Source organism: Pseudorca crassidens, chromosome 9, assembly GCF_039906515.1.
Source record: "Pseudorca crassidens isolate mPseCra1 chromosome 9, mPseCra1.hap1, whole genome shotgun sequence".
Lineage (NCBI taxonomy): Eukaryota > Metazoa > Chordata > Mammalia > Artiodactyla > Delphinidae > Pseudorca > Pseudorca crassidens.
This window is the reverse complement of record NC_090304.1, coordinates 16,147,664-16,161,469: the sequence shown is the minus strand read 5'-3', so window position 1 is coordinate 16,161,469 and position 13,806 is coordinate 16,147,664. Positions and strand designations below refer to the sequence as shown.

Below are 13,806 nucleotides of genomic sequence, written 5' to 3'. Positions count from 1 at the left end.
GGTTAACCCACTGCAGCCTGCTCTCAACTGTGACCTCCCCAGAAACGGGAAAGGTTAGTAGCTCATTTGTGCTTTAATTGAGGTTCCCTTGCTCCAGTGGCTCTCAGACATTGCTAAGTATCCAAATCACCTGGTGGTCTCAAGCTACTACTCAGGCCCAGGCCCTCGCCCACTTCCAAGAGCCTCCTGCCCTTTATGAGCCCTCCAGGTGATGCCAAGACCTTCAAAGTTTGAGAACCACGGCTCCAAACTGTGGTTCTCCCAGGTGTGGGCATTGCTGAGCCTCTCTCTGTAATGGTGCAAAGAAGAGTCCATTTTATTCTGAATTTTTTAATCTCCATCCTGTTTTCCATAATGGCTGTACTAATTTACATTCCACTTCTGGGTGTTTATCTAAAGAATACCAAGACACTAATTTGAAAAGATACATGCACCCTTATATTCATCACAGGATTATTTACAATAGTCAAGATATGGAAACAACCTAAGTCCCATCAATGGACGAATGGATAAAGAAGATCTGGTATACGTATACTATGGAATACTACTCAGCCATAAAAAATGAAATCTTGCTGTTTGTGATAACATGGATGGACCTTGAGGGTATTATGCAAAGTGAGATAAGTCAGATGGAGAAAGACAAATACCGTATGATTTCACTCATAGGTGGAATATTAAAAAAAAAAACGAAAATAAATGAACAAACCAAACTAAACAAACACAGAGAACAGAGTAATGGTTATTAGAGGGGAAGGATGGAGGTGGGGTACGAGGAAAGGGGATCAACTGTGTGATGACAGATGGAAACTAAACTTTTGGTGGTGAGCACATTGTAGTGTGTGCAGACGTTGAAATATAATGTTGTACCCATGAAACATATAATGTTATAAACCGTTGTTACCTCAGTTAAAAGTAAAGCAATAAATTAAAGAAATTTTTTTAAAAAGAAAGGCCATTTTAGGTAATTGAGAGCAGCTGGGGGAGATCCCCTTGGAAAGGGCAAGGTAGATCTTGTCGCCCTTGAAATCATCTGTGCTTAAAAGCAGAGCATGCAGGCCCAAAGCAGTAAGCAAGCCTAGTGGGAGGAGGAGGTGGTGGAGGGGTCTCTGGACCCCAAAGATTAAGAACAATTTCATCAGACATAAGGATTTTATTTGTTTTTTTTTTTTGCGGTACGCGGGCCTCTCACTGTTGTGGCCTCTCCCGTTGTGGAGCACAGGCTCCCGACGCACAGGCTCAGCAGCCATGGCTCACGGGCCCAGCCGCTCCGTGGCATGTGGGATCTTCCCGGACCGGGGCACGAACCCGCGTCCCCTGCATCGGCAGGCGGACTCTCAACCACTGCGCCACCAGGGAAGCCCAGACATAAGGATTTTAGACCAGAGAAGAAATGAGTAAAAACAGGGACGGAGGTAAATGCAGGGTGGCTTGTTCGGGAGCCGCGGCTGTGGAGTGAGAGGGGGCTTTAGGCCAAACGTTGCCGGGCTTTACCTGGGCCCCTGGAGCCCCAGTGGGGTGGGGCAACGATGGACTTAGGGGGCTTCTGGATCCCTGAAAGTGAAAGCCAAGCTTTGAGGGGATATGCACCCTTCCAGCAAAAGCCTCAGGGAGGGATAGTTAAGAGGGCAGTGGGGCCTGGGGTTCAAGCCTCCCTTTCCCATCCTATTTGTGTGAGCTTGTGTGATTCACCTCCTGCTTTTGAGCCTCTGTTTTCTCATCTGTAAAGTGAGGCTAATGGTGGTACCCTCCTAATAGAGTCACTCTGAGGATTAAATCACGTGGTGCACACAAAGAAGCCAGACCAGAGCCCAGCTCAAGGCAGCACCCAATCAGTGTGAGTTGTTGTTGATAATGTTGCGGTTTCGGAGGGACTGTGACCCCCAAAATAGCTTACACTGTTCATACTCATTCTGGGTATGTAGGGGGGCTGCATTAAATTCAACAGACTATTATTATGTCCTCATTCACCCCATCTGAAAGTTGGGGATAACACCTCTAGGATTAAAGGAAAATGAAGCTGCCTGTGGTTGGGGGTTCCAGGCAGTGCTAGGCTCACTCATGAGGTGAGTGCACCCGGTTGAAAGTGCTGGTCTAGTGTTCACTAGCAAAGTCTGGTCAGCATATATATGCAACATGGCTGTAGCTGCCTCCCCATAAAACTGTATTTACCAAAAGATGAATTGGGGCCCTAGCCTATAACTATACTCAATTCTCTTGAAGAACACCTGTTAATTCTTTTGCGTCTTCCAGGTAGGCAGTAGGAATCTGTAGATAGCAATCATCCAGATTCCCTATTTTTAACTCTAATTTCTTTCCTTGCTCAATACTTCTGGCCGAGACCTCTGGTACAATGTTAGATATTTCACAGTGATCACGGGCAGCCTTAGCTCTTGTTCATGAATTCAAACCCTTCAGTTTCTAGATTGAGTAGGAGGCTGGCTTTTTGGCGGAGAGATGTCTTAGTTAAAGAGGTAGCCATTCATGGCATCAAGTTGTCTAACTCAAGAATGGGTATCTAATTCTGTCAGGTGTCTCCATAGCATCTATAGATCAAGTGACTTTTATCCCCTTAGGATCTATTAATGAAGAGTTACTATAAATCATAGAATTGAGCTGTCCTTCCATTCTCAGTATGACCCCACGTGGTTATTTTGTTATGCTGATGGATTCTGCTTGTTAGGCGCTATTTGTCTTCTAAGTATTAATAACCTAATCATAGGTGAGATTTGTCCATAGTTCTTCATATAAACATCATCAAATCTACATATCACTGTTTATTTGATTATGAAATGTGGATGATTTTCCTTTCTTCTAGAACAGTTTAATAGCACTGGAATAATATTCTCCTTTAAGTACATGGTAGAATTTCCTTATGAGACCCTCTGGGCCAGATACTTTTTTTTTTTTTTTTTTTTGCAATACGCGGGCCTTTCACTGTTGCGGCCTCTCCCGCAGAAGAGCACAGCCTCCGGATGTGCAGGCTCAGGGGCCATGGCTCACGGGCCCAGCCGCTCTGTGGCATGTGGGATCTTCCCTGACCGGGGCACGAACCTGTGTCCTCTGCATCGGCAGGCGGACTCCCAACCACAGTGCCACCGGGGAAGCCGAAACACCATATTCTTAATCTTACCATTTTATCCAGTCTGATGGTCTTTTAACTGGTCTTTGGTCATTAATTTAATGTAATCATGGATATGGTTGTACTTAAGTCAATTATCTTGCTATTTGTCTTCTCTTTGTGCCCTATGCTCTTTGTTAATTCTTTCCTTCCCGCATGCCTTTTGAATTAATCAGGCATTATTTGGTATCCCATTTATTCTTAATTATACCTTTTGACTTTTTTTAAAAAGTGTTTGCTCTAGAGATTACAATATATATCCATTGCCCTCAGTGAGAAGTTCACAGTCCTTAACAGGGTTTATTAAGATTCATGACCTGATCCCCGATCGTATCTCCAACCTTTCTCCTGAACCCTGCAAGCTCCGGGGGTCGGTATTAGGCTTGTTGCAGTTCATTAATGTTCCACACGGACTCTAACCTTCAAGGCTCTATCAAAGGCTTTCTTCTGCTTCCAACATCCCACACTCCAGCTAGCTAACTAGGACTCGAGCATCACTTCCTAAGTGTTTAGGGTGAATGAATGTGTGTGTAAGGCTTCCTGTATGGGGCCAATGCATGTGTGTGTGTGTCAGGGAAGGGGGCAGTGGTGTTAAATCTCCCTGCCGCATGCTTCCCAGGCACCCAGTAATCTTTCTTATTAGTTAGCACATTTGTATGTCTGCCTTCCCAGTCAACCATGCAGGCCCGCTGTTTGTTTTGCCATCACTGTATCCCAGCACTTTGCAGAGATCTTGCACGACACAGGCATTCAATAAGACTACTTACCTGAATTAAACAGAATGATATGACTTAAATGGAGAGAACTGGCTTATTTTACATAGAGGAACAAAAAGTCTTGAGAGCTGCTCAAGTTCACAATGTTAGTGGCAAGGCCAAAGCAAAGACAAGAAGTGGAGTGATCCGGAGACAGCCAAGTCTTCCCAGCCAGATCTGTACTGATGGATCCTGCTCATTGCTTTTCATGGAGAAAAGGAAACTTTTCCTACTCAAAGGCTCGGGGCGGGCGTGGGACCTTGGTGGTCTAACTCAAAGTCCCGGAATGTGCAGGGTCCCAGGCAGAGTTCACCAGATGTTCTGTAGAACGAAAAGAGGAGAAATTACAAACTCAGGTCAAAAGCTTTCATAGAGGAAGGATGTTTTCAGGATGCCCTTAATCGGAATTAATGTAAGTCCGGAAAGCCTTTTCCATGGGCCGCAACCAGGCATACATTTGTCCAGTAACCTCGGTGACTCTGCCTGTAAATGGGGACACTAAGGCCGGGAGGCAGAGGGAGGGGCCCCCGTGTGCCAGGGGCGGGGAGACCGGGGCGGGAAGGCCGCCAGGGCGCTGAGGCCGCAGAGAGCGGAGGTGGCAGCGGGCGGCCCGTCCCTTCCAGGCGGAGCTCTGGCCCTGGGCCCCCTCCCCTTCCGCGGCTTCCCCTCCCCGCCCCACAGTGCTGCAGCATGTGCGCTCCCTGAACGCAGGCCACACCCGGGAGTCCTGCGGCCTCGGGCGCGAGTTGACGAACTGTGCCCGGAACCTTCTGGGAAGCCCGACCCGGCGTGGACGGTCCCGAGTGCGAGTGCCTGGGCCCGGGTGCCCTGCGCACAGCGGCGGAGAGCGAGTCCGGGCGAGGATTCGGACACAGACTGCGCGTGCCTGAGTGCCGGCGGCGGGTCCTCAAGCTCCGCAAGTAGGTGCAATCCACGCTTTGCAGAACAGGGGGCCCGCGGGGTCTCCCTTGCCCGGGCTCGAGGCCTCGCTGCAGAAGTCCCGGCCCTTCCGTCTCGAAGCCCTCGGCCAGACTTCCTCCTCCCGGAGGCCGGGAGCCGGCGCCCGCGAGGCCCCCGCCGCTCTGCAGGGGTCTTGCACTCTGCCTTCCGCCCTGTCCGCCCTCTCGTGGATCTCCGAGGCCCGGCCGCGCGGGTTTCGGGCTCTGGACTCGCCGCCGCCCCGCTGGACGCCCCGAGCCCGCCCTTCGCTCCCGCACGGCGCGCGCGGAGCCGGGGCCCGGCCGGCCCCCACCTCCACCCCGCCTCAGCCCCTCTGACCTGCCGAGGGCCCAGGCATAGGATGAGGGGGGGCGAGGTGAGGCTGGGGAGAGCCCAGTCAGTTGGAGGAGACCCCAGAAAAGACTTAGTGGAGCAAAATTTAACGGAGGAGCCCCCTGGGTTTCTGGGCCGCTGGTTGGTCCCCCATCATTTGGTGTTTGGGGCTTGTGCATCAGGACTGGGGAAAGCGGCGAGGAGTTATAATAACATATTTTACTGAAGTTTGTGCATGAGCCAGGATTTGTTCTAAGCCATTTACACTAACATATATTTATGTCCTCACTGCTACCCTATGAGGTAGTTACGGCTACACCCACTGTGCCCGCGAGGACGCTGGCTTAGAAAGTGGAGGAGTTCACATCTGAACGCAGGATGAGACCAGCCCCTCGCAGCGGCCACGCCTCCCCCACTTCGGGAGGGAGCGGGGGTGGGGCCTTGGGCTCTGCTCAGGGTCGTGCACTTGCACTTGTGGGAACCCCACTTGCTTCTTCTCAGGCCCCACCCATCATCGCCTCGAAACAACCAGATAATCTCATTTTATCCTTTACTTCTATTCGCAACAGTCACCACAAGACCCCTGGACTCCAGGCTCTTTCTACTTTAAGTCAGAGAATTTTAACTTGGCTTTTTGAAATTGACGTCGGCAAGAATGGAAAAAGAAGCTGGTGACTCTTTAGGCTGCAGAATGAAAAACTTCCACAAAAGTAAAACAAGCTGAAGCAGCCATTTATTCAAGTTGTAGAAAAGCAGCAAGTACAGCCCCTGTCTGTAGATCCTTAGCAGAGTTGATGCCTTGAAGCGATTGCGCACATGGTTACAACTAGTAAGGGACACAGGAAGTGATGAGTATATAAACTTGAAGGAAGGGGCAGATAGAGAAGGGGGAGGGCCCCGTGACTCCCAGTTCATTTTTGTTGCTTGGTGCTAGGAAAGCCCTTGATCAGATCAGGCACTGAGTGCTTTTGTCTTTCTGCAGATGTTCACACTCCCTCAGAAGGACTCCGGGACACCTACCACCTCTCCGGGTTCAGTCTCCACACAGGGCCTGCACAGTAACCATGGGGATGGTCTGGAAAGAGAATGCTCCGGAAAACCAGACCAGAAGCCGCTAAAGCTCTATGGAGTGGGTGATCCCACCGCCATGTTCTCCTCCGACAGCACCTACCTGTCCTCTAGAGGAAGCATCATTAAATGGTTCTGGGATTCAGCAGAGGAGGGCTACAGGACCTACCACATGGATGAGTATGATGAGGATGAGAACCCCAGTGTGAGTGAAGGCCCCCTTCCCACTGGGACACAAGAGAGCACGGGGGGTGGGGGGGGCGGGTACCCCACCTTGACCAACAGGGCAGCACACAGCTTGCTATTGTCATGTTGGAGTTGTGCCCCTTTGACCCCCAACGGGGTGTCTTATGTTGCTCAGAGAGGCCCCTGTATATTACCTGAATCAGAAAATGGCCCATTTATAATTAAGGGAACCTTGATTTGTGAGGGAGGAATTCAAGAACCATGGAGTGCTCTTACATGGATTCTGATCCACAGCCCATCGACTGTCCAACTTTAGATCTGGGACAGAACTAGGGTTCAGGTTGCAACTGTTTCACTTTTGGGTTGTGTATTCTTGAGCTAATTACTTAATGTCTTTGAACCTCAGTTCGTCTCTATAATGGGATAGTAATACCTCCTCTATAGAACTGTCACAATTAAATGAGATCAGGTATGTAAGTTACTAGCACAGTGCTTCCACATAGAGCATTCAATAAATGGTAGTTGCTATTATTATTAATACTACCTGCCCCAATTATTATAACTTATTACTAGTAATACCTTCAGAGGGTAGAGAGCTGTCATGAATAACCCTTTAATAATCTTTATTTGTTGAGCATGTACCAGGTGCTGGCACTGTTCTATATACCAGGGTTACAGCCGTGAACAAAAATAAAGTTCCTGCCCTCATGGAGTTTATAGTCTAGTATGGGAGACAGACATACATATATATATATATATATATATATATAATATGTTGGGGTAAGTCTTGTAGGGAAAAATAAAGCAGGGTAATAGGATAGAGACTGGTAGGGTGGGCTGGGGATATTACTATTTTATGTGAGGTGGTCATAGAAGGTCACTTTAATATGGTGACATTGAAGCAGAGACCTGGAAAAAGTAAGGGATTGTATTAGTTATCTCTTGCTGTGTAACAAAGGACTTCAGGTCTTAGCAGCTTAAAACAAACAGTTCACAGTTTCTGGAATTCAGGAATCCGGGTGGTGCTTCAGGCTAAAGATCTCCTGGGAAGTTGCAGTGAAGCTGGGGCTGTGGTCTCATTTGAAAGCTTGGTGGGGTGGGGAGATGATCCACTTCCAAGCTCACTCACATGGTTGTTGGCAGGCCTTGGTTCCTCACCACGTGGTCTTCTCCATGGGGCTGACAGGGCCTCTTCTTGTGGTACAATGACCCTTGTTCCCGTTCCTGCCAGAGCACCAGTTTACTGTGTACATTCTTTCATCCTGTAAACTGAGGCTCTTGAGAGATACAGCGGTGTCTTGGGCATGTATCCAGCCTTCAGGGACTTCCCATCCAGTGGGGGAGATAAAGCCTGTACATCAGACCCTGTGACCTGGGACAGAAACTGACTAGTGCCGTAAAGGGGGACAGATAAAGTGCTTTGGGATCCAGAAGAAGAAAAGATCCCTTGCAGGTGGGATTTTGAGGAAGGCTTCCTGGAGGAGATGGCATTTGCACAGAGCTTTAGAAATGGGAAGATAGGATCAGGGAGCCATGTGGAGGGCATGGCTTGAGCAAAGGCCAGGAGGGGTGGTGGGAAGGGCGGGATTGCAGAGAGCTTCACTTTGCTGCCTTGGTGCGCCCCCCGGGGCCTTCTGATAGCACCCTCTGCTTTGCTCACATGGCTCTGTACCTCTCACCTCCAGGGCATCATTAACTTGGGCACCAGTGAGAACAAACTCTGCTTTGACCTGCTGTCCAGGCGGGTAAGTCCCGGTGCACCTCTGGGTGGCATCCCCAGCTGCAAGGGGCTGTCTTCTCTGGGATTCCTTGGAACACTTCCCCCAGACAGCCTGCTGCTTGCTTCAGCGGCCTCGGGGACCACTTTCTCTGCCATCTTGGGAGAGTCACTTCCCCACTGTGATCCTCCTTCTTCACTTCTTCTGGCTCTTTCCCTCCTCAGTTCCTCCTGCTGGCTGGGGCCCTGCTCTCAAGGGGAGATACTCGGTGGTGTGTGGTCAGTATTTAACAACTGGCCCTGGGAGAAAGGGGCCCCTGATCGGTAGCTTTTCTGATTCCCATAGTGTAAATGCCCCCACTGTGGCTGGAGAGAGTGATCCTTAACCTAAAGGAACATATTTCCAAAGGGAAACATCTAAGCTGCCAGGGGAGAGGGGTGTAGGGAGTGGGGTTGAAAAGTCTGTTCTACCCAAAGCCAGCTCCCCACTCTAAGGCAGCTCCGCGCCATCCAGTAGAAATAAACTGTGAGCCACGTATATAATTAAAATTTTCTATTAAATAGTACAAAGAAACTGGTAAAATTCATTTTCATCATGTATTTTATTTAGCCCATTGTATCTAAAATATGGCTATTTCAACATGTAATCAATACAAAAAATTATTAATGAGATGGTTTGCATACTTCTTTCATATAAGTCTTCAGAATCCAGTGTCTCAATTCAGGAGACCCACATAAGAGCCACATGTGGCCAGAGGCCTCTGGATCGGACAGTGCAGTGCTCAAGGACGAAGGAGAAATGGAAAAGGCTGGGGTTATAGACACGTGCCTCATTCCCTTTCTTCCTTTTGGTCCTGCCGCCCAAGGCTTCTGCGTTTCCTCGACTTTGTGGGTGTGATGCCCTGGGAGTCACTAACCCAGCACCCAGGCAGGGTGGGGATGGTCTGGAAATGGCCACATTTTCCAAAGTGTGAGGTTGAGCTGAGCCTGCAGGAAGACAGTGGCCTGAGTCCCTCCGTGACTTAGAGCCAAGACCGAGGTAGGGCACCCAGTTCTGGGACCTCTTCTGTCACCCCGTTGGAGGAACTGAGGTGCGCGGTCTCCTATCGCTGCCTCTGCAAATCCACCTCTCTGGTTTTGTTGGGCGGCGGTGTTGTATAAAGAGCACTGGACTAGGAGTCAAAAATTCTGGTTTGTCTTAGCTTCGCCACTTGCCGGTGCTGTGATGTTGGCTGAGCCACCTGACTTTTTTTTTTTTTTCGGTCGTGCCGTGCGGCTCACGGGATCATAGTTCCCTGACCAGGGATTGAACCTGGGCCCCCTGCAGTGGAAGTGCACAGTCTTAACCACTGGACTGCCAGGGAAGTCCCACACCCGACATTTTTAAGCCTCAGTTTCCTCATCTGCAAAATGGGCATGAGAATGCTGTCCCTGGGCTGCCCCTGTCTCAGTTTCTCTGATAAGCAGACCAAGCCCTTGGCTTTAGAAGCCCTGGTGCTGCATGGATGCAGGTGGCAGGGCTGGCCCTCACCATGAGTGTGTGCGTTCCTCAGCCCTGCTCTCCCCTGTCTGTCCCCAGCTGAGTCAGAGCGACATGCTGCGGGTGGAGCCGTCCCTGCTGCAGTACCCTGACTGGAGGGGACATCTGTTGTAAGTAGCACCTGTAGGCCAGTGGTTCTCAACCCCAGGGCGGTTTCCTTCCCCAAGAGACAGGTGGCAATATCTGGAGACATTTTTGGTTGTCGTAACTGGGAGGGGGTTGCTCCTGGCTTTTCTTGGGTAGAGGCAAGGGAAGCTGCTAAACCTCCTACAGTGCCCAGGACAGGCCCCTCCACAGGAAAGAATGATCTGGCCCGAAACATCAATAGTGGCGGGTTGAGAAAGCCTGCCCTAGGCTGAGGGCCTAGTCCTGGAGAGCTGGCAGTCGTGGGGTCTCCTGGAGCATCTGCAGGGAACTAGTGCCTCCTGCCCGTCCCACCCCTGCTCAGCGGCTCCCTGGCTTGGTTTCTCTTGAGTCTGAGGAGTGGAGAGGGCCTTCAGGCCAGGAGCCTTGTCTCCAATTTCTCAGTAGCTTTAGAGGAGCCAGAATCAGCTTAGGAGGAGATGGTTGGGGCCTTCTGCTGGTAAGATGGGAAATAGTAAGTAAAACTAATAAGAGTTTATATTTATTGAGCACTTGCTAGGGCCCAGATGCTGTCCTAAGGATTTAGTGCTGGAGCTGGACTTGATTCCAAGAGTAATTCCAAGCATGTGCTCTTATAATAATTAGGATGGTGGCCCTAGAGACTGACCACTGGGCTTGAGTGTGGACTCTGCCACTAACTAGCACGTAACCTAACTCCTTCAAGCCTCAGTTTTTTTGTCTGTAAAATGGGGATAATAATAATAGTAGTTGTGTCATAGGGGTTTTATGAAGAGTAAATGAGGAATATTCTCTAAATAACACCTGCATAAGGTAAATGCTTGTAAATATTGGCAATAACTATGATAATAGTTATTGTTATAATAATAATTATATTATCCTACATTAGATTATATATTTTATTATATTAATGTGCTATTATTACTATTAATATTAGCTAGATCTGTATAGAGACTGTTACTTTTTGATATTCCTGCAGTCTGCTGATTAGGTGGGGTCAGGTGTCCTAGAACTACTGGAATGGAAGTTTCCACACATGCGGGTAGTGTTGGGACCGAGGAGGGAGGTGGGTACCAAGGAGCGGAGACAAATAGTGATCGTATTCCCATCGTGGGAAGCAGAGAAGGGTAATGGCAGCTGCCTGAAGATTCGCCAGAGGAGCTTTGGGATGGACTTGGGGTCGGAGCCCCTCTGACAAGCACTGCCCATCTGTCTGTCTGATCTCCAGCCTCCGGGAGGAAGTGGCCAGGTTCCTGTCTTTCTACTGCAGGAGCCCCGCACCCCTTAAACCAGAGAACGTGAGTAGCCCCCTCCCCTGCTCCTTCCTGATCTTCTGCCCCCTCCCCAACTTTCGGCTGGCCAGGGGTAAGGTAGGGTCACTTAGTTTTGATTTGGAATTAGGAAGACCCCCTCCCTTCCTTCCCCTCATCCTAGATATTCAGAGTTTGGGTATAATTTCTGCCCCGCTTTGTTCCGTGGCCCCTCTTTGCCTCCACACCTTCGGGCAGGACTCTGAGTGACCAGCTCCCTCTTCCTTGCTCAGTTGATCTAGAACAGGGTCCCCACGCATAAGCCACACAAATGGACTTGGCTGTTAGTCAGGAGGGGCCTGCGGGTGTGCCCTGGCCCTCCCTCTGTGCCCTGGCCCTCCCTCTGTGCCCTCCTGGGTTAGAGGCTGCAGGCCCTTGCACCCTCCTGGGACAGATTCATCTTTGTCCCGTGGATGTGTCGCCCTCAGGTCGTGGTTCTGAATGGCTGTGCCTCTCTCTTCTCCGCTCTGGCCACAGTGCTGTGTGAGGTGGGGGGTAAGTAGACCGCAGCCCATTCAGTGCCAGGGGCTGCCCTGTGCCTGCAGTGTCCCTAGCTGCCTGTCCTCGAGGCCTGCATCAGGGTGCTTTTGCCATAATAGACTGTTAGACCACAGGGGGCTTAACTAAGGGGCCTGACAAGACACCAGGGGTTGGCAGTTCCAGGGGAAGTTAAGGTAATGCCAGGGTTCTGGGCCATTTCTCTGTGACGACCTCATGTGACAGCATGTCCTAAAGCAGGAAGAGAGGGAGGCTGTGCTGTGCCTGTCTCTTTTTTACTGGGAGGGAGGAAATGGGGCTCCTCTTTCCTGGAAGAGTCCCCGCAGGGCTCCCCTTGCATATTTCTGGCCAGGACGGACTCACAAACCCATTCCCAAAGCAGTCCCTGGCGAAGGGGAAGAGAACGCTGGTTGGCTTAAACCAAACTTGCTTCATCCCCCAGGGCTGGGGGAAGGTGCACCTTCCTTGGACTTATTGCTGGTCATAGCTGAAAAGTCTGGTGCTCTCTTAGCAAGGAAGAAAACTGGAATGGCTGTTGAGTGTCGAGCCAGCAGTGCTTGCTGCAAGAGCCATGGTCAAATCAAGGACGTATTGACCATAGTCATGGTCAGGGGCTGTTGGTTGCCAGGAACAGAGACCCACTCATATTAGCTTAATTAATAATCATAATTTAGTAACGTTTATTGACCACATACTACGTTCAGGTGCTGGCCTAAGACTAGGCATAGTCTGTCATTTAATCCTCACTCTAACCCCGATGAGGTAGGTTCTGTGCTTATTCCCATTTAACAGATGAGGAGATTAAGGCCCAGGGGTTAAGTTACTTGTTAAAATAACACAGAGAGACGTAATAACCAAGTTTGGAACCCTGAACGGAAGATTCATCACAAGGATGTAATAGGCAATTTCCTACCCGTTCTAGAACCATCAAGAGTAGAATTAGCGTCACACTCTCTGTCTCTCACTGGCGTGTGCAGTCCCCCTCCCCCGCTTCTTATGCAGGCCTCTCTCTGGACCCTGCTCAGCTCTGTTTGGCCCAGGTTGTTGGCTCAGCTCTGACTCCACAGGACCTTTGCATTCAAGTGCATGTTCTCATCTCACAAGGATCTGTGCTGCTTGGAGCAAAGTCCTGAGACAGAGAGAACGTGATGGGTGTCTGGCCAGCCAGTGCATTGGCTCCTGGGGTCATTTGTCTACCTCTGGCCCAATCCCTGTGGCCGGGGGAGGGAACATGTAGGGCAAAGTCTGCCCCTTCCAGAGATGCGAGGCGGGGGTGGGGTTGTGCTGAAGGGAAAGCTGGGAAGGGAGCAGCTTGACCGACGCACCCTCTTCAGAGCTGGAGGAGCACCTTTACCTCTGCCTTAAGCGGACCTTGGGCGTCATCTCATCAACCCCTGTGTCCACAGCGGGAGTCTTCTGCATGACACCCCCTCGCCACCGAGCGGTGTCAGCCTTTGGCTTCAGTGCCCCCAGCGGGGGAGCTTTCACTCCTCCAGAAGCAGCACATTCTGTCTCTGGGCAGTTCTGTGTCTTGTCAAGTTTTCCCATTTGTCACACCCAGATCATCACCCTGCAGCTTCGACTCCTGTTCCAAGTCTGTGCTTGCAGTAACCCAGCATGTCGTGTGCTTCCGAGGGATCTAAGCTTCAGTTTCCTCATCAGTAAAGTGAGGATAATAATAGGACTTACTCCACAGAGTGATTGTGAGGATCAAACGAGATTAAAAATATAAATATTTAGCACAGATCCCCATGCATATTAAGTGCCCGATAAATGGTAGCTACTAATTATTAGAAAAGGGACTCAGTGGATCCCAGCTTTAGAAAGGGTTTGGGGAATTGAGAGAGGGAGCGTGTTCCCCAGATGTTCCCCAAGCACACTGAAGGCTTGGAGAGGCGTGGGGTCAGTGGACGGGGGTCTGGGTGTTCCGGCCAGAGGGTGACGGGCCCTGGCCCACTCCTGCCCCCAGAGGCTTTCCTGATCCCTGCCCCTTACTACGGAGCCATCACGCAGCATGTGTATCTCTATGGCAACGTCCGACTGGTCTGTGTCTATCTGGACAGTGAGGTAAGAGTTCCTGGGACCCCAGGTTGGACCTGGGCCTTCCTGTAGGCCGAGATGTTCCTCTGTCTGAATTTGAGGGTAGAAATGAGAGGAAGTCCATGCCGAGGCCTCTGGGGTTATGGCTGAAAGGAGAGTGGAGCCTTCTGCTGGCCACGGCTGCCCTTGCCTAGGTGCCC

The 13,806-nt window shown here is 50.4% G+C and overlaps 1 protein-coding gene across 12 annotated transcripts in view; it reads left to right on the top strand.

Moving 5' to 3' along the window:
* Positions 1-13,806, top strand: part of LOC137230270 (alpha-ketoglutarate-dependent dioxygenase alkB homolog 3) — a 180,903-nt gene that overhangs the window by 140,914 nt on the left and 26,183 nt on the right. For 10 of the 12 annotated variants that reach the window (XM_067749327.1, XM_067749329.1, XM_067749326.1 and 7 more), the window contains 6 exons: positions 6,128-6,418; positions 8,085-8,144; positions 9,696-9,766; positions 10,987-11,056; positions 11,497-11,563; positions 13,536-13,633. In XM_067749327.1, the coding sequence (XP_067605428.1) occupies positions 6,128-6,418; positions 8,085-8,144; positions 9,696-9,766; positions 10,987-11,056; positions 11,497-11,563; positions 13,536-13,633 (657 nt within the window). Of the gene's footprint in view, positions 1-2,973; positions 4,794-5,314; positions 5,856-6,127; positions 6,419-8,084; positions 8,145-9,695; positions 9,767-10,986; positions 11,057-11,496; positions 11,564-13,535; positions 13,634-13,806 lie in introns of those variants that run through there. The other 2 variants (XM_067749336.1, XM_067749337.1) reach the window with 2 other exon arrangements.